The sequence below is a fragment of the Argiope bruennichi genome, chromosome 6, assembly GCF_947563725.1.
Source record: "Argiope bruennichi chromosome 6, qqArgBrue1.1, whole genome shotgun sequence".
Taxonomy (NCBI): domain Eukaryota; kingdom Metazoa; phylum Arthropoda; class Arachnida; order Araneae; family Araneidae; genus Argiope; species Argiope bruennichi.
The window spans coordinates 61,432,933-61,459,613 of NC_079156.1; the positions used below are offsets into that span (position 1 = coordinate 61,432,933).

The window sequence follows — 26,681 nt, forward strand, 5'->3', positions numbered from 1 at the left end:
TGTTCTTCACAATAAATCTTCCGAAATTTTAAAAATAAAATTAATTTATCTAATTCACGAACTTTTTTTAAAAAAATTCTTTAAAATTTTTCTAAAAATTTAAAAGAATTTTTTTCTAGAAATTTAAAAGAATTTTATTTTTAATAAAAAATTTTTAAATTTCTTTTTAAAATTAAAATTGAGTATTTTCGAAAACACATATTTTAATGAAATGTAGACTAAAGATATGTCCAAAAAATATTAAAATGTTGGTCATTACATGAATTATATTTCTAAACATAATAGTATTTTTTGCTTCACAAATACATCTGATTTTCAATTTTTTAAATAGTACCTATAAGAACTATTATGATTAATAACCAGGCTAATGTGATAGTTCATTTCGTCAAGAGGGAAGATAGAAATTTTTTTAAAAAATCACGAGAGCCTTATCTATCCCAAAAGTGCCTTAAAGTAGGATATAGTGTAGATAAAGGCTGTTTTTATTCTATGGAAATTCCTATTTTGCAAAGTAGGATGCTGAACAGATAACAGTTCCCTTTTTGTCAGCACTGTAATAATTTTTTTAAAAAAAAGATAACGATTTAAAAGTTCATTGACCTCCATACCGCTCCTCCAATGAGGCACAACCCTATCCGCTACTTAAAAAATGATATTGAGATAAAATTATCAAAGTAACTTTATTCAGTGGTCTAATTTGAGTAAAATAAATTAATATAAAACTTTAATAAACTTTTCTCTGAATTCCCTAAAATGTGTAATAATAATATATTTAATGTGTATACGATGCAAGTAATGCAAATCAGTATTAAAATTGATATTAATCATAGGGAAAAACCTCAAGTCGGTTACAGTAAGAATGTTTCATTCGAAATTTCCAGAATCCGAGACCAACGATGACCCGACTTCTCATGACGTCAAAACGAACAATGCTTTATGGTATTACAAGGCTGCGCAAATGACCTACAAGCAATTAATGACGTCAGAGAGGGGATTTACCCCAAGAAGAGGATGACCCATGATGTTTTTGCCTTCTGCTAGCAAATTACTATGGCTACTTTTTTAAAAAAAACCATTAATGAATAAATCAAACGGTAATAATGAAAAATTCAATAATATATTGATATAAATAAAGAACTAGCATAGATTTACCATAAATTTTTCAAAGTAGTATTTAAATGATTTTAAAGATATTATCAAATATTTACAGTCCTTTCCCCTTAAAAGGAAAAGATTTCTAATAAAATTAAATGGCTCCAAACGCCCTTAGCCATTTTAAGGATTGAAATTCGTTATTTCTGGGTTTAAAAAAAAGCCAAGTCTTTGCTACAAATTAATTTAAATATATAATCTTCTTTGAAAGAAATAGCTACCTTTTTCAAATGTACTGTTTATTTTATTTATAATGACAAAAAAATTTTTTTCATTCTATTTCATAAGTATATACACAGTAGAATTCATAGGCTTATAAGTGTAATCACATAAGAAAAAAAAAACTATCAAATTTATTTTTAAAATTCTAATTTCTACAAGAGAAATTAAGGATTAAAAATAAATTGAACCACTTCTGGTTCACTTCAAATTCTGGTCTTATAAAATAAAATTTAAAAGAATTGTTAGTTGTTTCAAGACTTAGAAAAATTAGATGAAGAAAAAAAAATTATTTCATTAAAAAAATTTTAAGTATGATTTTTAAAAAATAAATTCTTTACACAAAATTGTTAGTTGAAATTGGATATTATATTATTAATATACATCTTTTTTACTATAAATATCAGAATATGAAAGTTCAATAACCTTTTACTAAATATTACACCATGAATTTTTTTTTTTAAATTTAAATTATTATAGTTCCAACTCCACTAAAATAAAAATAATTAATATGTAAATTGGTAAACTTTATAAATAAAAATATAAAAGAAAAGATATAAATATAAACACAGTTACGTAAGTATTTTCTAGAAATTTCATCCAAGCATTATCAAATCTGATTAGGTCATTGACCTATTGAGCCTTATATTGCATAATCCAAAAATTATCAATAGTAAAATTCAACGGAAAACAATTTGTTGATAATATGATAGAAACTCAGTAGGTCAGTAACCTGCAGGTCAAATTTTAGAAAGAGGGGGCACTGACGGTCGAAGAACGATGAAATATTTTAGTTCTCATCTTTATTGCACCGCGCCGCCATCTTCATTACCATGGCAACGATGTTGTCATGGAAACTCTTCGTATCCGGCCATTGACCTTGGCAGCAGTTTACCCACCATACAGTGCGCCACCAATGATGGCGACGCCCGTGTTAGAAATAAACGAACAGAAATTTTGATTTCAAGCTTCTAAATTATTTAAATCGGAAAAGATATTAAGGTAAATGAAAGAAATCTTTCTACATAGAAAATGTACTTAAACATAACTAATTCGTAGAATTATATCCGATGTAGTAATAGAAGCAATAGTTTTTTTATTTTTATTTCTGTTTTGACAGTTCTACCATGTATTGAGCGAGTTCGTTCAAAACACAATTTATTACACAATTTACAAAAGTGACAACAATAATAAAATACTAAAAAATAGTAACGTTTCTCTTCAAAATAATAAAATTACCAAAATTTGATTTTTTTTTTTTTCACTTTTACATTTTAAAGCTTTTGTTCTTTAACAAAAACATATGCTTTAATGGAAACTTAAAATTTTATTTCGGTCTCGGGAAAAAACCGGCATCTTAAGTAGTTTTTCTAGATAATTTACAACTTCTCTTTGTCAAGGGAGAAATTTTTAATTTAATTTAAATTTCGTTCCTTTATCATAATATTTTAATTACAAACTTTTAAATTATTTTTTATTTTTATACTTCTTTTGATTTTCTTTCAATTGTATTTTTCTTAAAGAATTTCAGGAATAACAATTTTATTAAAATAAAAAAAAATCTTGAAAATTACATTTTTGCTGACAATTGAGTTTATATATCAATTTAGCTCAAAACCTTACTTAACTTCGTATCTTGGGATCATTTATAAATATTCACTATTATTTCAAAACAATTTTCGCAGTCATTTTAATTTTTAACCAAAACCGGCCACATTTCAGAAATTAGATGAAAGAAATAGAATTAAAAGATACATTAGAAAGTTAAAAAAAAAAAATGTTTTACATAAGTAAGAGTTATCAATGGAAAATGAATTTCAAAAAGATATTTAAGAAACAGAAGTCACATATTCACCTATTTTAAGGTCGTTTTCACGTTTTTCTTGATCAGGCACTGATGATGGGATGGAACTCAAAAGTTGCAAGTCTTTATCAGTTAGAATCATTTTGATGCAGTAATAAAATCCACAAAAAGCAAGTAAAAATCACAAACGTAAAAAACGGCAAAGACGTTTCTTTCTTTAATATAAAACTTTTGTTTTAAATATATTTGTAGATAGAATATATATTTTTATAAGTTAAATATCGAAGTAATAAAATATATTTCCACTCTTCTTCAACATCTCTCAACTATTAACATCCACATGGCACGTCGTCCCGCAACGTGTGATAAAGTGAAAATGTTAAGTCCATGTAGTATCCCAATCATAATAATATTGACGAGAAAGTAAAAATTATATCCAGCGGCAGGCTATCGGTGAGGTTCCGGCAAACGAAACACGGCATTGAGCATAAGCGGAGAAAACAATAATGCAAACGCCGGTTCCGATTTCAAGGTCCCAACTGACAGGGAAAGTTGTTAGGTAGGCTAGGTTATTCTCGTGAGCTCGCTCAGGTGTGGCAGCGCAAAACCGGTACAGCCAGAATCTAGAGACTCAATGGCTAAAGAAGAACCCAATGTTGGCTTCCCTCAAGTTCAGATTATTATTTTGAGATTTTTTTATCCGAAGACGTCGAAAACCGGCGAAAGCTACCGGAGCCAATAGAGAGAAGCTTCACAGGCGGCTCGGAAATGTAAGGCTTCCGCTCATTGGAGGCAAAGAGCGTTTTCGTCTGTTAGCTCCGCCCCACGGCGTGGAGGTTCAATGACCGTAGATTTCGAGCAGACCAGTTCACTGTTGCTACTTTGATCAGTGTGTCACTTAGAACGATGTGCGCTTTTTGGCGCGATTCACTTGGCGAAAGTCACAATTTTGCCAAGGGCTCTCTCGCAGCATCCACTCTCGATTTTTTTTCTCTCAGTCTTGGAATACGCTCGGTTTTCGCGGCAAATCAAGTTTCGCGCTATTTCCATACATCAATGTTATTTATTTAAGTATTAAATTGTTTCAATTTTATGCTGAGCCAGTACAGTGTACTTACATAATTGAATATTGTTTACTTCCTTGCGAAAATAATTTTAACCATTTGGCTGAACTTAATTGGTGGCAGCGATTTATTTATTTTGTACCGCAAATTATATGAAACAAAATGCTGCGTTTAATTTAAAGAGATAATTATTATTTTGATACAGAATCGATGTCAATATTCAAGAAAAGCTGAAATTAAATAATTTAATTAGATCTCAACAAAATTTCCTAAAAAAAATCAACAATTTTTTAGATTAAGAGTTAAGCAATTTATTCGTTGCTATGAACTCTTTTGTTTTAAATAATTAGTTTAATTCTAAATACAAAGTAATTTTTTTTAAAGTCATTTATCATACAGTATATCTATCTGCACCTCAAATATTTCAATGAAAAAAGTTAACAGCGAAATTTTAGAATCTAATTTTTTAAATAATTTATATACATAAAAGAGTAAAATTTAAAAATGAATTTAAAAAAATAAAAATACTAAAAAAATTATAACGTATAAATATACAAGAGTGCTAAGTAGAGATGAGCATCTTTAAAAATAAAACATTTTAATTTCACTCTCAAAAAGTAACTCCTCAATAATCTCAAAAAAGATACAAAGTTATTAATCAGGTTGCTAGGGTTTGAACTATAAATTTTAATACAGGAAAACTTCGCACGTGCCTTGAAATTGTTATTCCAGTAATTCCAAACCATTTCAGATTTAACAAAAAACTTATCAACCTCATTAATATCAGATTGAATATCGCAAGCAAAAAAAGGGTCCAAAGCGATACAGAAAGAGTAAAAACAGATTATTGGCATATGAGTCAGTAAGCAAGCCACGGCTTCTTGACCTTGAAGCGGTTATCTGAGGTGATTACAGAAGAGAGTTGAATCAACTCTTCAGAGTTAAAGGATGCTGAGGAAAAACAAAAACGTCAGGGTGGCACACTCAGAGAGGAAAGGAATTATTTTTCAAGGGCAAATGTAGCCAATCCGTTAACCCTTTCGTTGTGCTGGTATCACGTTCGCCAGCACTCTTCATTTAGTAAGAATTGCATCTCGTAATAAGATACATTTACATAATACATTCGGAATGGAGATTAATTGCGCGATAACTTTTTCACTCTCATAAGACCAAGTAGGTGTTGCAGACGTATGTTTCGCGTTTGTAGGCTCGAATTTTGGTTTTAGGAACTGAAACTAGTAACCGATATTCTATACAATAATTTGATTATGCTACTGCAATATCAATTCGAAAGAAAAAAATACCCAGTATTCTTCTGAAAAAGAAAATTTCAACCGATCTTTTCAATAATATTTATTTAATCATTTGCTACGGTTTCAGTCAAAGGATTAAGCAGACAATTTTAAAAAAATACGCATTAAATATTATATACTTGAGACTCGATACATTTCGCAAAAGCATGTAAAAACAGTTCTAATAATAATAAAAATAAAAACCTACAAATACTGTACTATTTATAATGCTTGCCATTTTTCTAAATCATTCAGGTCTTTAAAAATCTTTTTTCGTCATATTTAGCATATTTAATACAGATGAAACAGAAGAATAGTAGTAATAATCCATTTAAATATATATAATACATAACTGAATCGAATACAGTCGTTAATCAAAAAATATAAAACGTGCTTCTCAGAGATTTATATTTGCAGCATAAAGATTTTTCTTATTCAGATTTATTTTGCAATCGCTTGGTAAAATTCACACCCAAATAAATGAAATATTTGATTGCAAATAAAAAAAATAATATATCAATCTCCATTTATTTTTTGAAAACATGATAACGCAAAAAAATAATCAGGAATTACAGATCTTTTAATAATTACGTTATTCTGCTTGAGCTATATACACCTCTCCACTTTTTCTTTTTATGCCTGCTCTTTTTTTTTTTTTTTTTTTCTTTGGTTGTTTTTAGCTTCTAATACGCAAGATTACGAAGAAAAAAATTGAATAGCTAGTCATTTGATAGCTATTTAAATTCTTTTTTTATTATTATTTATTTTATTTATGAGCTTTTACCGGTGTAACACCACTTTTGGCACACACCTAGTGATCATCAGAATAATAACGTTAATTAAAAATTAATCGTTTAATTAAAGTAAAATATCTAAAATAAGTAAAAAAATCATGTGCCATAGAACAATTACTTATAGTTTTTATAGTATTAACAAATGTTTTCAAATATATACAGCAATCTTTCCCATTTAAAATTTTTTTTCATGGATTAATTTTACTTATTATTAAAAATATATATTATCTATTTATATATGGGGAAAGAAACAAAAAATCTCTATTTCCAGAATTAAGCGATACTAATGATATGCCGAATTCCTCTCATTATAAATACAATTTTATTAGTTCTCTTCGATTCGGAATTCCAAGTAAATTCTGTAATTCATATAATCATTTTTAATTAGAAAAACGGGAATCACTGCTTGGCTACAAGTCCCTCACATTTCGAAAATGGCCGACAAAGGGGTGGTATCAATTTGGCTGATGACTGTGGCAACGGCCTGATCGATCGTAAGATGGCGTGGGTTGCATATAAAAAATCGTTACAATGTCAACGCACTGTTATTTTAAGAACGAAAATTGGCATTTATTTTCGTGCAAACGATTTGCTTCATAAAGAGATTTCGCTCTTAAATTATCATAATTCCTACAATATTGGAAAGAATAACTGTAAATTAATAATAAAGCTATAAAAATTTCTGAATATTTTTTGTTCAATTTTTGAAAGAAGCAAAATATTGTTTGATAATTGAAATATTGAAAAAAATTAATCATACCAATAAATCAAACGAATAATTAAATAAAAAAGATATTTCTGATACAAGCATCTTTATTAAAAAAAAATAATCTGAACAAAAACTCCTTTAAGAACAACAAAAATACATAAGATTCTAATAATATTTTTTTTTTCAAATAATAAAAAGCGATTACAATTAAATTATTTAAATAATAACACGATCGATCGTAATTACCTTCCCATATAGAAAAAAAATTACAAAGCAATAACCTATGAAGTTTTTTGAAATATTTAGGCTCTGCTAAAAAATAGTTCCAGCTCAATTTATTTGCCAAGGATTTTTGAAAATTAAATAACACAAAGAATGGATCAGTAGAAAAATGTTCCGTTTTTGAAGATAAATTTTAGAGAACTGTATTAGAATTTTGTTTATACAATTGTCCATATTTATTTTGTCACTAAGAAATTAGCATTATTAATATGGTCTCATATGATGATATACAAAATACAATATCGGTTTTAGATCAGAGTAGAGTCCTATCTTTGTGGGAGGTATCAGTAACCAAGGCAACCAGAATGACCAAATAATTATGCCCAAGTTTTCCGAGAAACTGAGAGTTTGCTTGGCATGTTGTGTCACTGACCTGCGTGTTACTGTTGCGACTCTTCGAATGCGCGAGTTTCAAGTGTTCTCTCTCCCCGTTTGGCCTTTTGGTTGTTCACCCCTAGCATAGTGGCGGTTGCAGGCAGTAAATAAATCTTAGAAGAGTTTCGCAAACACAGCCGAGGAAAAGGGTTTTTTGTCACTCAAAGAATTGAAAAGTAATAGAATTTTAAGCAGAAGAATATTTAAATATGTAAGAAAAGGGCAATCTCCCTTATGCAATTTCTCCAACAATCTATTTGCATTTAAATGACAACGAAAATTTAAATATTTTATACAAAATTCAAATTAAAGAAACTCCATGAATTTTTAAAACGGTATAAGCAATATACGATTTGGAGAAATAAAATATTTATCTTAAAATTATCTGTGCAAGAATTTTTAATGACCTCATCCCATCCCCTAAACAGACAAATTTATTGTCAACTCAATAATATAGATAATTATTCTTTTAAAGAAAATATTGATTAATATCACTAATTTAATTATTTGATTAATGTTTTAACTTTTCTTACTTGAAAAGAAAAATTATCAGCTAAAAAAATCCTTTATACACGTTTATTTTTAAATCTACATAGCTATCTAAGTAATAATGAAAAAGATGTTCTATAATAGTTTTCATTTATATGTGTTAGTTAAACAGCTACATATGCACCATATGTTTGAAACAGTATAGCAAAAACCAAAAATTTTTATAAATTAAAACTTTATATATATGCTATAAAAGATAATTTCTCAGATATCAGATAGGTTATTCGTATATTTCGTTGGAATATTTTTAGTTTGATTTTTGAAAAAATTATGATGAAGTATAAATTTATATATTCTAAAGTCATGAAAATTTCCTATAGTTATTAAATTTCAAAATAAAATATATCCAGAGCCATTTTTTTAACTAATATACTGGCAAATTAATATTTAATTCTCAACATATCGTTTACTTTCAATATTTATATATTAATTATTACAATATTCCAACTACTGAATATGTAATATTCAGAATTATATAATATTAAGTAATATCCCATCCAAAAAAGTCCCAAACAGCTTTTTTTTTTTTTTTTGTCAATTTAACTATATTAACGGTGCAGATAAATCTTACAAAGCAATGTTTGCATTGAAAATTATAGTGCTTCTCCACTAAGGCATTTTTTAATTACACGAAAAGCAACTACAAAACGAAAATAAGTATTAGATTTTTCAAAGAATTAAATTCCTCATTAGTTTGGACGAGCACGACATTATCAACAAATTAACACAAAATTAAAGCTAGAAACCTGAATTTCAGTGTGAACGACTTTAGCATCGCAAGTGATGAAAGAGGCGTTCAATAACTGGAGGAAAATTGAAATATTTCGAAATTTCTTATCTACTTAGAACACCACTGAATGCAGAGGCCCACCAGATTTCAAACCGGTGCACCGATTTAGTAATGGGGTTCTTTATACACTTGCACAATGCACCCTGGGTGGAGGAAACAAACCAACAAAATCCCTACTCACTATTTTTCGCAACACCTACTCTTAAGAAATACAGCAGAATGTTGCCCAACTCCCTCCCAGCAGGGCTAAAAGCAAGCCCTCATAGAAAAAGAAGGTTCCCATGAAGCCAAGGAAAAGGGGGAAAAAATCTTGCACAATAAAAGATGAATATAAAAAAATCGTTGGCCCAACCTGCCTTTTGGTCCCTCTCCAGATCACTGTGTCAAAAGAAGCAATCTTTCTCGTTCTTCCAAGGTCAACAGACAAAGCAGGGTTCGTCGCACTGAGGACCGACCTTGGACGCTTACATCGCAAAAGCACCATCGTTCGTTCAACTTTTTCAGAATAATATTAAAGGGTAGAGCCTATCAGTGGATAAAAAAAGGAAGATATATTCGCGCCGGGCTCTGCGTTGACCTTGAAACGAGGATGGCACGGCTCAAAAAACGCAACTCTCACTTGTGTCGACCGTTAAAATTACGGTCGGAAATTAGCAACAAAGGAATAGTAATGATAAAATGGCTTGTATAATCAAAGCGCTTTGAAACACAGTTGCAACAGTCGTTGTCCGGTTATGTCCTTTGTTAGACGAGCATGTAAATTAACAATGGTAAAACGAACCGAAACAGCAAATTTTTTTTATCACTGGACATCGTTAAAAATTTCGATTGTCGTCATTTTTTCGCATGTTTGTAAATTATGTATTTATCTAAATATCATAAAATTATATTCAAAATTTTAAAAACAAAAATATATTATTTAAAAAAAATGTTTTAAATGAAATGATAAAAAATCAGTAAATTAAATAGGATAACCATACAAAAATAAATAGTTGTGCACTTCAGAAAAATAATTCAACTTCGTTATTAATATCAATTGTACAAAAGGAACAAATTTAAAAATGACTACATTTTTAAAATATAAAACTTTCAAGGCTAAGATAATTATTTGATGCTGTTAAAAATAAAATACTGAAGAGCGACAAAAAATGTTTCTAACATTATCATTTACAATTTTCAATATTAAAGATTCGAAGAAATACTTCAAACATTTAAATTATGATATAAATTCGTATGATTATAATTCGGATAATTTTTCTTGTAGACAACAGAAAAAAAAAATACGAAAAGCTTATATTCATCAGAAATAGATGCTTTTAATATATATCATTCTGTAAAATAACTCTTTTAAATTATATTTTTAACAATTTTCTTGTAGATGTTCAAAGAAATTTACTTCTGTTTTCTTATTATTTCGTTAGCTTTTTGAAAACCTAATAATAAATTTTTAAATATCCAATTATAATATGTCTTTTATCAAATATGCACATTGATTTGCAACTTTTATTTCATATTTTAAATGCTTATTTTGAACAGAGATTTATATCTAAAACGTATTCTACCAATAAAATATCGTTCTATCCTAGTTCAAAAATCAATATGAAAATATTTCACAATATTATATCAAGTTCAAAATAAAATTGAAAAATGACTAGATTAATAAATTGTCAGAAATTAATCTTCGATTTAAAATAAAAATTACTTTAAATGTATGTTTTGATATTTTGTTATAAGTTTCTGAGTGCAGAAATTCAGTCTAACAATAAAATTAAGCTGACTTAAAAAAAAATTTCTACATTGCATCCTTATTCTCTGTGTTATCATTCAGAAAATGAAAATATAATATAACAGTAAAAAACAGAAAAAGAACATCTAAACAAATGTTTAACTTCTAACTTCAATTTAAATGCATATTTTCATAATAAATTTCGAGTCCATTCTTTGTTAATCGAGTACTTTTTCAACTTAAGCTAAGTTTAATATCCCTAATACTGCGGCCCCAACGAAAGTCAGCCCCAAAGTCCTTGGGGATTTTAGCCATGAACTCTCAATACAAGTATTTACCCTTAAGCTAAGATAAAGCCCCTCCTGAAAAAAAAGGCAATGGGCCCCAAGTGAAGCTTGTTAGCCTTCAAAGGGACGGGTATTCTAGGGGATGGTGAATAACAACTAAATTTTACGTCCCTCAAAAACTAAACCCGGAGTGCTGGCCCCAAGGCACCTTGCAGGCCCCAACTAGTTGGCCTCAGTTCTAGGCACCAAACTGGGGGCCCGATTCGGAGAAAGAGGGGAAAAAATAGGCCCTCGTTATCAAGAACAGCTATGTATATAAAATAAAGATTACCAAAGATATATATATTTTTTTTTTTAGAATTTAGAAATTTTAGATAAACAAGAATTTATGTATCTGAATCACAAATGCAAAATAAATGGGAAACAAATTATAAAACTGGTTTATAACAAAATGAAAAGTAAATGTGTATGAAAGTTTTAAGAAAAACTTGAAAGAAACGCTTCGAAATATTAAAAATAAATCAAGAAAAATATTAAACCAAATACTAAATTTGATTTTATAATTTTGCAATGCAATTTTATTTTTTAAATTAAATTTTAAAATTGATACCGGTTTAAAAACACTTTTAATTATATAAAATTAAATTTTCACGCTTTTACTTTTAAAAACATATGTTTATTTTACATGAAAGTTTCAGACAATGGTTTAATTTAATTTTAAAAAAAGACGGAACAGAAGCAATACAAAGTATTTATCTTTTACATTAAAAAATTACGTGATTGGCCTTGTTGCATTCGAGGTTATTACTACTTACAAAACCAGTAGCATAATAATTTTTGATGTGAGACGATTATTATTTGTCGCTCACCTTGACATTAATAAGAGTTAAAAATTTCTAGACAAACAAGTTTTGGAAAATATTTACCTTCTTTTTTATGATTTCAATGAAGGATGGCGTAATGTACATAAATTATACAGTCGTCGTTCTTATCTTTAATTTAAAAATATTATTTTTCTTAAAATGTAGAAATCCACTCGCATTTATTTTTAATCATATTCTACAACTGTAGACAATTTTTAAAAAAAAGCTAACATTCATTTAGAACAATAATTCTAATTTTTTTTTTTTTGGCGAGAAAAAATAGAATTTTTTTTATGGCAGCTTTGTGGTCAGCTGAAAAAATCGAAAAACAAGAAGGTAATTAATTTATCATGAAAACAACTCTTCATATTTCGAATTTCGCAATTTTGAAAATTGAAAAGAATACATGAAGCTATTCCTTTTAATAAGAATTTAAATATTTAAAATAATCTTTCGTTAACTGCTTTATTATAAAATTTGCAATTACTAAACTATTGATAAAGAAAGAAAATAAGACGCATTAATTAAAATTCTGAACTTATTCATTGTCAATTTATTATTTAATTTAAACGAAGAAATAATGACAATAATTAAATAAAAATACCATTTTTAGAAGCATGAACAAGAATAAGAAACGATTTTTTTCACTATTTTCCGAATTCTGCCAGATGAAATTCTGCACGAATATGTTCGTTTGAAAATAAAAAATGACTACTTTCGACAACCAAAACTACTGCCATTGCTTAGATGAAAACAAAAATGGAGGGCAGAAACAAAAAGCAAAAAAAAAAAAAAAACTTTTTTCCAACAGGACAACTACAGCGAAGCAACCATCTTCAAATTCCACCTTGTATCTCGCTTGCCTTGACCTCAAAAAATTGCCACTTTCTTCTCATCTTTTCTCTCACGTTGCTTATGTAATGAAGGAAAAGGGTGAGGTTCGTCTGTGTTTAGTTGTGTATCTCATTTCCATATTTCTTTCTTATTCCACTGAAATTGACAACCACATCTGGATCATCACAATGCCTTTACGCTTGTCTAGTTCTAGGTTGACTGGATGCATTTCCAGAACACATATATTTGGTACCGAAAAATCTCTCCCCCCCCCCTCCACCTTTATCCTTTTCTACATTTTTAGCTTTATTTTCGAACAGTGGCTTAGTTGTAAAATTTATTTGTTCATTTATAATATGACACATTGCATTCTTATTTTAAACAGAAAGAGATACTGTAATTGAAAAAACCTTGACTGTAGTGACTATTTTGGATCAAGCATCTATTTAACCGATAGTAACTACTGTTCATTTAATTACTGCATATATTAGCTCGGTTTCTTTTTTCTACTATTTTCTATATGAATGACTGAAATCACTCACATGGAAAATAGAATGAAAGTTATTTTGACTTAAAATTCAAAATAACAGTCAAACTGAAAGTCTTTCTTCGTTGCAGCAACAATTTATACAACAATTTTACAATTTTTTGATTACGGTTTATATTTGTTACATAGAAACTAAACAACTAACGACTATGGTTCTTACATGATATTATACATATTAAAAAGTGACTATTTTTGCGCTTATTTTTAATCGAATATCAAAATTATTAACAAATGAAATACAGCAAAAATAATAATCAAGCCCATTTTGACAATTTAATGAAGAATGTAATTTTACTTTAATGAATCGTTCATAATAATCTATTCAATTCTCACAGTATAATCCTCCATTAAATAAAAAGTATTTATAATAAATAAATGCTTTTTAAAATTTTCTTCTATTTTTTTTAATTGAATAAATATGGAACAGTCATTTAAATATTACATATTGAAGTAAGATATATTTAATAACAATTTCAGCTCATTCGCTAATATCATTAAATTGAGTAATAGTAGTCCAACCTAACTAAGTAAAACCTAAAAATAAAATTTTATATTGCAAACGAAATAACAGACTTTTAAATATTAGAAACCAAACACATGCAAATTTTTAGTTCATCTTTATGATGCGATTAAAGGAATGAAATATTATGTTTCCACTTTGTTTTTACATCTTGCAATCTATTTCACAATACTAATCTACATCCATAAATCTTAGTTTCTCTTTTCATTTAAATTCTTAGTTCGTCTGTTTATAATCCTACAAACAGAACGACTCTTATTTTCTTTGAACTATGACGAAAAGCAACATGCGCTTTGCTTCAGTGACATTAAAACAAATTGACTCAATTTCTTTCGCAGAAAATGCCGCATTTGCATATTCAAACGATATATTAAAAGAATTTGAATACTTGACAGTAGATGTGGGAGTGACATGACCGTGGAAATGATGCCTTGTAATTTTAAGCAAAACACAAAACAGATTCGGCTAAATATGACCATCATCTGTTATGCTGGTGCAATTGAAGAGCTTTAATTACAATCAGCTGTAGCCAAATGTATTTTTACTTTTATATGCTGATTTGCTCGTGATTGATGTGGTTCAATTCTGTAATAATATTTTACACTTGTAATGAAGGTTACTAAAAAATCTTCAGTTAAAATATTAATTAAAATATTCATTTAAAAATATTAACAGTTATAACATTTTTAAAGTGCACGCAACTTTATTTAATAGTAAACTAATACTGCTATAAACTGATAAACAAATCGGATAATCCTGATTCGCAGAATTATTGAATATAATAAGATTATACGCATTTTTGTGATAATATTCGTTTGTTAAAGTCAAAATAATTTATTGTAAAAGAGGCATTCGCCATTAAGAAGAAAGGAAAAAAAAAAATTCTAAGCAAGCAGTACATTTGTCTTAAAACTTTTATCGATTTTTTTAAACTGCTTTAAACAATTTCACTAACTTATTCGTCGCACATAAAATGGGCCATGTATCTACATCCTAAAGCAACTGAGTTCTCCAATGAAAAGAAATTTTACAATCCTTACAAGTAAGTTCCCCAATGAGGAACCACAAAACTCCCCAATGGAGAGGGTTAGAGAACTTTTTCTACCAACCACAGAAACAGCCCACACCAGAACCGTGGGTCCAGTTGCAGTAGCCAATGGAAACCCTAACCACACTATAGCCCCGCCTGCCTTCTTTGAGACTCAACCCTTATTTTTGAATCCTTTCAACAAATTTTAATACATAGATTTCTGTTCTGATGGGAAACGAATAAGGCCACCGAGATAAAAAGGAGCATTTCATAAAATCGAATAGTCATTGTAATTATAATAAATTAGATATGCTATATATCACTAACAGCCAATTTCTTTATTTTCTTAAAAATATGCAAGCATCGATATAATGTTTTTTCACCAACCAATCAATCCTGCTTACTTTAAAAATTATTCTTCCTTTCTCTGGATTTTTTTTCTTATTTCTATTTTAACCAATTAACTGTTTTTGACAAATATAAGAAATATAAATGTCATGGAAAAAGTACATTTTGCGTTATGACGAGTTTATTCGTCAGGAGTCATAAGTAGTGACAATTTGCATTTGAATTACAATTTTAGTAAAAACTCAAAGATATTCATAAATTTCAAGGTGTTTTAAATATTTTGAAGCCAAGTCGAAATCAAAGGAACAAATAAAAGGATTATTATGCGTTGTACCATGGTTTGCTCAATATCATTCTCTAACAGCAAATTAAAAAAATAATTTAATTTTTTTATGTTTCTTTTCGTTCATATGCAAAAAATATATGTTGTAAATAAACAAATGTAAATAAATAAATGTGATTATTGAAATAAAAAATAAAAGTAATTTCATTACAATATATTACACATATTTTGTGTTTGACGAGTATAAATTATTGCGGCACAATTTAGAAACGCATTTTCCGAAGAGGCCGAAATAGTTAATTTAATTGGTTAATCAACTAATGTTTAGCAATATGGCTTAATAAATTAAATTGTCCGTAGGATCAATTGACGAACAAGGACTGAGTGTTCTTTTGGACTATCCTCTCTTATTTGGGAAAAATTGATAATTTAAGATTTTGAGAATATTTAAAAAGTTGTTTGTTCCAAGTTTTAATTACATGGCTTGTATCAGCTGGTTTATGCACAAGTTCATAACATCATATTCGAGCTCATAAAGTCTCGTCGATTGCAAATGAATTTCTAGATTAAAGCAATCAGATGCAACAATGACATCGGAAACGGTAAACCGATGCTGTACCAGACTGGACGATTCGCAAACATCCAAAACGAAACAAGAAATTAAATCAGAAAGACAAGAATATAAACCTTTCATGATAGATATTGGGTTAATTTTCAGGAAAACAACCTACCTCTTTCAAACTGTCTACAGCCTTCTCTACCTTGCGTCTGTCTATCCACTACGCATATCTTTTCAAAGATTACTTTAAATTCAGTACTTTCTTCAAGCAATTCACTAAACCATCAACAACAAAAGAGGCAGCCAGTTTGTTTTTAGGTCAAGGGCGGATCCCTATGCTGCTGCTTACTTTTGCTACGACTCGAGCGATGGTTTGTGTGGTTCGACCTACTTTTGTATACCTGTGGTCGGGACACGTTTGGGAATTATTTTTCCTGGACACTTTCTGCCTGTCCATTTATACATAACTGGATTGCACGTGTGACCCAATTTTTTGGGAAAAAATTTCCTCGTTGTTTGTTGATCATACTGTCGCTAGTGAAAGTTTTACACTCAAAATGGAGCAGATGAAAGCTTTACTTTCTTTTCCGCATTGAAGAGAGGAAAATTGGGATGATAGTTCTTAGACTAATTATGTAATGAAGCAGCATTAAAAAAATGCAATGGAATTTAGATACTGACTTTAAAAACTCAGACTTGTTTTCCCTTCGCATGTTTGCTATTTCTTTCTTTTTTTTTAAGATTTGATTTTTATTTTTGGAATTTTAGATGAAGGAATGATTTGTTCTTCTCTTAAATATTTTGTTTAATAAAGAATAATCAATCAAAAGATTGTAAATAATTCAGGAAGAGTTTAAAATAAAAAATCAAATATGAAATATTTCTGATAAATAAATCTTCTTACAAAGCACAAAGTTTTAATATTTTAACGGATCCTTTATACACCAAACGATAAATCATTTGTTACTGGTGTTGATGGTGGTGAATTGATAAACATCAGATAATAATTATTGATACATTTATTACCGTTCTATTTAACACTAATTCATTTATAACAACGTTCAAACTACTGGCCAAAATTATTAAATGTTATATATTTGGCCTTTGTACGAGTTTTTTAAAAATTCAAATTGATGCTTCAAAATAAGATGCATTTTACAAAAGACTTGAGAAATAATCAGTCTGAATTTCAGTAAAATTTAGTCGAAACTTTAATGAAGTCTCTAAAATTATACAATTTCTTCACTTTTTCTTTTCTCCTTTATTTTGTCCAAATACATACTATCTCGATGACTTTCTTCGGCACATTTCTCTGCACACGACTCACGACGCTATCATAGTTGAATGACCCACAAGTCAAATGCCAGAGTGTTAGGATAAAATCAGACAATATATCTATAAAGCAGTCGTACGTCTGGTTTTTACTCGCAATTTCTTCATAACTATTCCTCCTTACCTCAACGAAGAATTTGACCATTTGAAGATGAAGACATGACCACTTTCTTGTAATGAAAAAAAAAAATTTAACCAAGATTTGAATAGAATAATTCAAATCAAACTCTTGCTCCACGTTATCTAAACTAAATGGAGGGAACTGGGGGCTTACGTAAAGATAATTCTATTGTTTGTAACGGATGCTGCGATACTAAATTATTTCGCTTCACTTCTTTCAAAAGCGAATTTGTATTTCCAGCCTCTAGAGAAAGAACGTGTCAATGTCTTTGATTGGCCGAGCAACTCAGAATATTGCGCCAGTGAAGAGAGTTCTACGTTCGCGAGTAACCCTTTCACTCCAGTAAGCTCGCAGATTATTTATTTGATTTGATCTGTGCTTTGTTTATAAGGAAAAAGAAGGCTTTTTTAATGGTTGAATTTCAATACTAGGGTCAGGCCAAAGGAAAATACACAGATGTGTAAGTACATTTTCATGGCAAAGTTGTGAAATACGTGTTTACGTTTTTAAGACAACTCACGATTGTTACCTATTGTTTAAATAACATGAAAAAAGTAATAAAACGTTTACAGTTATAAATGGATAATATTCTAAATGAAGTATATAGTTGAAATTTAAAGCACATGTTTCTATTTGTCAGCAAAAATACTTTAATAATCCCAGAAATAGCGTTCAATACTCCGACATTTTTAAATTTGCAAATGGAATAAAATAACGATACTTTTGATACATATATACAACAATAAATGGAGACGTATCCAATTATAAACTAAAATTTAATCTGTAATATTATGTGAGTTTTATATAAACTATTTCACGAATTTTCGATTTCGAAATTTTCGCATTATAAATATTTAAGAGAATATTTTTAATATAAAGGAACAAATATACAATATTTCCATATACAAAACTCGCCATTTTCAGTACACTAGAATATTGTAATAGCATTTACATCAGCAATTACTTATTAACACATTACTTATTAATAATTTATCAATACAATTTCATGGGGAGTCCTCGGATAAGGAAACCCATCATTTAATACCAACCAAGCAGAGTTTGCCATCAGTTACTCAATCAAACATAACCCCATTTTAAAACAGTGCCAAATCGTTAATTATTTGTCATAGTTATCAATAACCAGTTCTTCGACATGTTTATTTATTGCAATTAATGTGTAATAAAAAATATATATAACCTTTAACGGTAACATTTATGTTGCGTTATTTTAATCATTACAGGATGAACAAGAATGGCATTAATTTGAAATAAAAAAAAAAGATATTTTCGTGGCGCTTTCTTTTATTGACAGACCTTTAAAAACAATTCAACTGTCTGAAAAGCAATGTTGCCATTATATTCATTCTAAGTATATTCAACTAAATTTCACAGTGAGAAAATTAGACTTCACATTATCACAACAACATTTCTTATCTTTTTTTTTTCTCCTTTTTTTTCTTTTAATTATCTTTTTATATCTCAAAACGTTGCATGGCCTCATATTGAAAGGGACGGTAAAACCATTATCCATTGAGCACGAAATTCCAAGAACTCATATTAAACCACACCCTGTAACGCTCTCCTCCTATCGAAATCGAGACTAGAGGGGGGGAGGGAGTTGGATATGAGCCTAAAATGTTAAAAACCTCCCCCCCCAAGAGTTGTTTTTTCCAACGGGTGCCATTCAACCCTTTAGTCGCCGCCAAATAGAGCTGAGTTGTAATCATGCAAGCTGTGACCTTCTGCTGCTGAAGTTTGGGTTGTTGTACTAACATGCGTGCCACAGAAATACTTTTTTTTACCACTACGAAGTGGCGCGGGTTTGATTATTTATAGCTCTGCCTGTTAAAAGAATGTTAAGAACGACAAAATGAAAGATGTCCGCACTAGTTCAAGAATAATAAATACATTTCGGACGTCGCCTTGTTTGTTTGTTTTGTTTTTTTCGCTTCGCTAAGATTCAACAATTTTTTAATACTTTTTTTTTTTCCAAACTGTCACATGTTAGCTCTATATTTGACACGTGTAGAGCATATTTACTAACAACTTTTTTTTAACGGAATCTAAAATTCGTTTTCTGCTTTGATATAAAATGAAACATTAATTTACGCGTGGGTTTTATGTATAATTTATAAAAGTCCTGATCTATAAATCTTCCTGATATATTAGTCATATACTTTTTGCCCTGAATGATTCAGTTGAGAATCTTTCTCTTCCATTTTCGCTTTATAAGATTTATACTGAACGACTGCATTTTTCATGTTCGTACATTAATTTATTTGCAACGGATTTCTGTTTTAATATTTTAGCTTTTATTCATATTCAAACAAAGTCTAATAAGCCATGAAAAAATAACAATATATTAATTTAAAAAAATTAAGAATAAATTAATATGCTAAAAGTGTCGTTTCCTTCTGCTACAACATCTACAGTTTTCTTCTTTTTATATATTAGGGTGTTGAAAAACATTAAAATAATACTCTAGTAAATATACAATATTTCGTAGTATCAATGAAAATATTTTTTTGCAAGATACTTTTTTTAACGAGTGCAATTATAATAAAAGATTCTATAGTTTGAGCTTTCTATCAAAGACTATTATCCTAGTAGAAAAACAAATAAAACGTTATAATACTTTTGGCAATCTAAAATAAATCATACCAATCTAAATTTTTTTCATTTTTGCAAAATGTGCCAACTAATCATTTAATGTATTTATTAAACTTTGATTATTTAATTTTCTAATCGCATGAAAATGATGATGGAATAATAAGTATAGCATACTAGCATTCCTAAAAATTATTATTTGAGGTAGAATTGTGCAAATAATTAATTAAACCTAGTCACAGAATTAATTTTTTTATTTTATTTTGTTTGCTCTACATTTGAGGGGGGAAGGAAGAAATGTGTTGTTAAAAATCTCTATAAAATATCGAGTTTCTTTTCTTATTTTAAGCAAAACTTTATGTTTAAAATAATAATTTAATCCTACAATACATGACTTTTATGAATAGACTGTATTTAGAATAGCTGCATATAATTCAAGAAAGTTATTTTTAAAACTTTAAAGTATTTTTTCTTGAAATTTAAAAAAATAATAAATTAAAACGTGTTAAATGATTACACCATGAAATAAATAATATCACAGTGATAAAAATCCCATTATAAAAATTCGGCAATAAAAATAAAAATCCTTATTAATATATTTTTACGAAGCAAAGCAGCTTTGATAGTACTTTTAATTGTAAAAATATTCAAACAACAGCTTTCCTAGTATTTTTCCGAAATTCCAATATAAATAAATTAATTCTAATCTCGCTATTAAAATCTATCGGTCATTTATACAAATTTTATCAAAAAGTATTTAAAAAAGAATTTCCAAACATTCATTGTTACCCTTTGAAAGTGTCACGTGAAATTTAAAAATGGAAATAAAAACATGTAGCCAAATGGGTGCACGATGCAATGAAGAGTTAAAGTATCTATTTGACATCTGTTAAAGGAAAACGTAAATAATTTAATTTTTGTAACAATAAAAGGTTTCTATTATTTGAACTCGTTTTTTTTTATTTCATTGTTTTACATCTCTCTAAACAGAGACACTATACAGCAGCTGGTAAAAATATATTTATTTCATATATTTCCCAATTTTTTTAATAGATTAATTCGCAACATCTATTATACTAAAATGAGCTACGAAAATATCGTCTGCATAATATTTGACGCACGAAAGGCTGAGAACGAAAGCAGAAAATCTCTTCTCCAAATAACGATCGTTACCATCGAGGTTTGCGAAAAGCGAAAGAGAACCCTCTGAAAACGCTGTAAATACTAGAAAATGGCTTCGGTATCGATCGAATTCGAAGCACTTTTTCTGGAGAAGAGACTCGCTTCTCAAAGAAAAAGATTCTAGAGTCAATGAACTTGATAGGTCTTTGACTCAAAACTTCCGATGATATGAAACAGTTTTATTTCTTTGAGACTCAAGTCTCTACTTTTTGTTAGATATATTGTTTATATTATTTTGTAGCAGCTAGGATTTGTTTGGGTAAAATGGTGTTTTGTTTGCGATTATTTTTTTTATGCAGAGAAAATACTTTTTTTCAATTATTTTTATCAATATCGGAGAATAATATGGTATTACACTAATTAATAATTTAGTGTATGTAGTTAATTTTTTTCTCTCATGATGCTACGTAATTAAATATAAATGTTTCGTTAATTAATATAACTCTCAATTAAAGAATTTATTATACGATTCAAACATGAAAGAAAATTTAGTTCGGAATACTTTTTTCCGATTGTAACATAGTAAAAATAGATGGTTATTCTTTTCAATAACAATAAATTTTGATGTTTTGATGCCAATTAATAAAAATCTGTCAAAAATATTGCTGCTCCAATCGATTCTTAATATAGTTATTAGAATACTTTTATTTATATTAATCTTTTGGCAAATCAAATACAGGTATTTTTTTTTGCATTAATTTTTAAATTTCGCCTGAAAAATTTAAGAAATATCATTTTAATCAGATTACTTTATTTAAATATGTGTTAAATAAAATATTACATACAATATAACAGACATTATATTACTGTGGTAGAGGACAATAAATTTTTATAAATTCATTTTTCAAAAATCAGCATTAAGAAATAATCAGTAGTAATAGTTATATAAAATTAAAATTTTCATATTATAACCAACCTACATGTTTCCTCCCCTGAGTTCAATGACTTATTTTCAACCCTTCAATAATTCACAGAATGTCAACACAGACAGCAAAAAGAGCACACATAGCTCCTGGTAGACCTTGACCCCAAAAACTCAAATCTAACCCTCTTTATTTCAAGTTCAGCTTTTTACAGAGGGATTTCTGTTGCAGTCTTTCCCATCCCCTCGGATTTTTTACGTATGAAGCTACACCACACAGGAAAGGGGGAGAGCCCGCAGAAAGCCTGGGGGGGAGCAAAATCCCACACTCGGAGTATAAAAAATAATCACGCGACACATTTTATACCGAAAAAGGAACACTCGAGCAGAAATCTGTTGAGGCAAGTTGAGGGCGAAGTCCCTAGCTGCTCAGTAGAGAAGTCTCGTGTCAATGGCCTGGGCATGAGGCTAGGAAGTCACGTGGGGCGTTTGGGTGTTGTCAAGTGCGAGGTTTAGCTCACAGGACGTTGGCCTCGCTCTTGAAGTGAGGGAGCCCTGTAAATTGGGCTTCACTGCACGAACGATGATTTCGTAACACGTAGGTTATTGGTCTGAGGACCCAGAGAAGAGAGAGATATAAATATATTGATAGGCTGCTCGATAGGTGATTGACTCTTGAGACATTCACATGCCCGCCTACGTTTTGTTTATTGTTTTTCTGAAATGATAAGGTGAACCGTGATTAATTTGTAATTAATAAAATTAATACATAATATCTATTGGAATTAAAAATTTCTATTAATTTAATTACATATCGATTAACCTAATAAATGAAAAATAAATATTGTAATCTAAAAATACAAAATATTGCTAAATCTTTCCCTAATTACAAAAAATATTGTAAAAAAACTATTATAATTTGGCATATAGTTATTTAGATATATGGTAAAAAAGGTTTTAAATTTTTTATTAAAATAGCTTATGTTAGTAAATTTCAATGTGAGCACGAATTCAATGCGAGCTTGGAATAAAAAAAGGCACGAATTTATTGTTAATATTAGATTATTCACAAAATAACGGCTTTAAGAAAAATACTGATATGAAATCAGATAAAATATCATTACAGACTAATAATATTATCCCCACGCTTTTCGTTTAATAAACTTTCTAAGAGTCTATACTAATTCGTAAAAGTGAGAGTGAGTCGACTATAAAATCCCAAAAATTGTATTGAATATTAATTTAAATCTATTTGCATGCAATTAAATTAGCTTGCACAATTAATCGGAGAATCTCTCCATATATTTTATAGGTTTTCACGAATCCATCAGATTACAATGGATAAGTGTGAATTAGATTAATGTTATCATATTGAAGACATTATATTTAGTAAAGGATTCTATTACCTGTACAAGAAAAAAACCAAATTTAATTGAGTTTCTATACTCATATTCAGTGTAAAGGTTCAGAATATTATGTTTGTTTTTTCATCGCTAAACACAACTGCTCTAAAATGCATTTTTTCAAGTTATGAAATAAAACTAAAAGGCCAATTTCATTTTTAAAAAATTATAATTTTAACACAAATAATGTTCGTTGTCTGTTATTCATAAATATTTGTCTAAAATTCTCTAACAAAAAAATGTTCATGAATTTTTATAATGATTCCATAAATTTTGTTTATATTTGTATTCTTGATGGTTTATAAAGGAACTCGATTAAAATAATATCAATAGGAGAAAACAGATCTACAAACAGCGTATCAGTTTATTTTAACCTTTTGGGTATACATTTTTTTTTTTTTTTTTTTTTTTTTTGCCTTTTGAGCACAATTTTTTGGAATTTAAAAGCAGATTTTATGCAAAAATTCATTTATTTCATGTTATTCATGATATTGAGATACTTAAGAGTTTTTAGTACTGCAAAAAAATTAATTAATTAAAAAAAGTTGAAACATAAATTTAAAAAAAAATGTATTACGTTCTGATACGTTCAATTTACCTAAAGGTTAATAGGTATTTTCTTGGTGGAAGAAATAAATATAACATCTCAATAAATTGTTATCTCACAAAGAAAGTATATCTTCTAAAAAAAATGTGATTAGTTACAATATATGTATGAAGTAAACTTTACATCAGCAAGGTTACTGCATCGCGCGATACAATACAATACAATAACAGAAAAAACAACAGCGCCATTAGTCACTATACTTTTTCACTACATCATAAAAGTATTCTTTCCCAAAAATTGTTTTCGAATATTCTTGGTTTAGCAGTTGCATTACTCTATCTTCTCTTTTGGATAAAATTTGGCGATGCCTTATTAGGTATGCATCCCATAGTGCATTGCGATTATAATTTAAAATGAGATGAAATGGTGTTCTTTAGAGATGTGTGCGTTAATGTCTTGTCTTTCATGTTTTGTGTGAAATGTGGTCATTAAAGAAATGTTCCCGAAAACATATGTCCTCTTGCTTCCACTGCACGGATCATAATGATCTTCATTCCACCACATTGGTCAATTATCAAAAATCTATGAAGTGACCTTTCAGCGAGGGTGGAATGATGGCACCTACAGCCATAACATATGCGTATCACATTCTGGAATGAAAACGTACGCTCCGGCCACATTGCGCGTGATGTTTATTGTCCATTCATAATAAACGTTTAACCGCAACAAAATAGGAACAATTGAAGAAAATATAAAGTGGTTGAGTGGTATTTCTCGCGCTCCAATTTTTCCCCATTCGATCTCAATTTCGGTGACCTCCTTAACCACTCTACTTTTTCAGCTCTCTCTCTCATTTTGATTGTATTTCGGAACCCAGGAAGGACAGATTCTATCCAACGTACCATTCTAATACACTATTTAAAATTTCTTCTTCCTAGTTTTCATGCATTTTTTCTTCCTGATAACCTAGATTCGGCCTGGCGAACGAAAGTGAAATTGGGATTACAGGCCCGAATTGGGACAGCGGCACAGATTCATTTTAACAGAAAGGTATCCATTTAGTGTTTGGTGTTTGGTTTCATGGATCGGGGGATTTAGGAGGAAAGGTAAAAGAGAAATCATTTTCCTGATGTTGATAATGATATACTTAGTTGATTTTTGTTTGTTACATGTGTCAGTGTGTGAGTGTGCAGATTTTGTAATGAGTTGTTCTTCGAGAAATCTGGGTCCTTTGGAGTAATTTTCCTGTGGACTCAATGCGCGCATTTCCTGAACGAGGTGAAAAAATATAATTAGTTGTCGCATAGTTCCAATTATTTTAGCCTTAAAATGTTTTTCCGTATGAGAAAAATTTTCTGGGGAAAAAAATTTAGTTTTCCTTGAGGTTAAAAGATACGTGAAAATATTTTCACACAACCTACCGTTAGAAAGAAAAGTATTCAAAAATATATAAGGAAATACAAATTACAGATAATTATTTTTGTCCAAAATTGGAATATTATTCATGTGAATGTATCTAATTTTAAAGTTAAAATAAATATTCAGTTTATTCTCTCTCTCTCTCTCTCTCTCTCTCACACACACACACACACACATTTTTTAAAGCAATTTTTAATCTGTCTAATATGAACCGATCCTTATAATTGTGATCATCGTACACTTTTAAGATTTTATAAAGTAGTGAATTTCTCCAAGCACAAAATGCAAGTTAAATTTACCAAGTAAGCAGAATAAATGCAAGTCACAAATAATAGTTCTAAAAAAAAAATATATACAAGAGTTTTTAGAATAACTCTGGTAGGATTGAATTTTACATTTCAATTTTTTTTAGAACTTCCGAACTAAAAAGAAAGTTATAAAATATTTGATAATTTACCGTACCGAATGTTCAGCTTTTTTGTATGTTAACCTATCTTACTTATAAGCAAACGAGTGTAGAAGCAAATCAAATGTAGAATGGGGGGGGGGGCAGGATGAGAAACAGTTGAGAAAATCATAAAGTTTATATAGTTTATGTTTAATATAATATAGTTTAATATAATCATAAAAATTTCCTAGATTGAAAAATTTGTAAAATCTGTTAATTAATCTCGGTGGGCAAACTAAAACAAATAAATTCAATTAATTATGTTAAATGTTTTAATCTACTAGTTTTTAATTTCATTAAATATGTTTTAGAAAAGTTAAATGAACATAATTATAGCATCTATATCCAACAAAGAAAATAATTATTTCTCTAAAATAAATATTTTAAAATTATTATAAAAAGAAATATAGAGAAAAGAAACACACGCCCCAAATGAAAAGGGAAATAACAATCAATGAAATGTGTGACGATGCAAAAATGAAATGAACTCATACTATCCAAACTCATACGATCCAACTAAATTACATTTAAAACATTGCTGCACTGTTCTCTTTTCAAATTAATCCAATAAAACAAATCTGCGCAGCAAACGAATCTAATGCAACTCTGTCCAAACGCAACGAAAAAATCTGTAAATGTTTCTTCCCAGCGCGACACGAGAGTTTCGAAACTGATGTTGGGTCATTGTAACACTTTCACTGCTCGCTACCTAGGTCATTCAACTCTGGAGCTA

At 29.0% G+C, this 26,681-nt stretch overlaps 1 protein-coding gene across 3 annotated transcripts in view; it reads right to left on the reverse strand.

Moving 5' to 3' along the window:
* LOC129971104 (nuclear hormone receptor E75-like) overlaps nucleotides 1-26,681 on the reverse strand; it is a 137,994-nt gene that overhangs the window by 17,431 nt on the left and 93,882 nt on the right. Inside the window, exon 1 of one of the 3 annotated variants that reach the window (XM_056084583.1) lies at nucleotides 3,227-3,796. The exons of the other annotated variants lie outside the window; for them this stretch is intronic. Within the exon in view, the coding sequence (XP_055940558.1) occupies nucleotides 3,227-3,317 (91 nt within the window). The 5' untranslated portion in view covers nucleotides 3,318-3,796. Of the gene's footprint in view, nucleotides 1-3,226; nucleotides 3,797-26,681 lie in introns of those variants that run through there. 3 annotated transcript variants of the gene reach the window in all.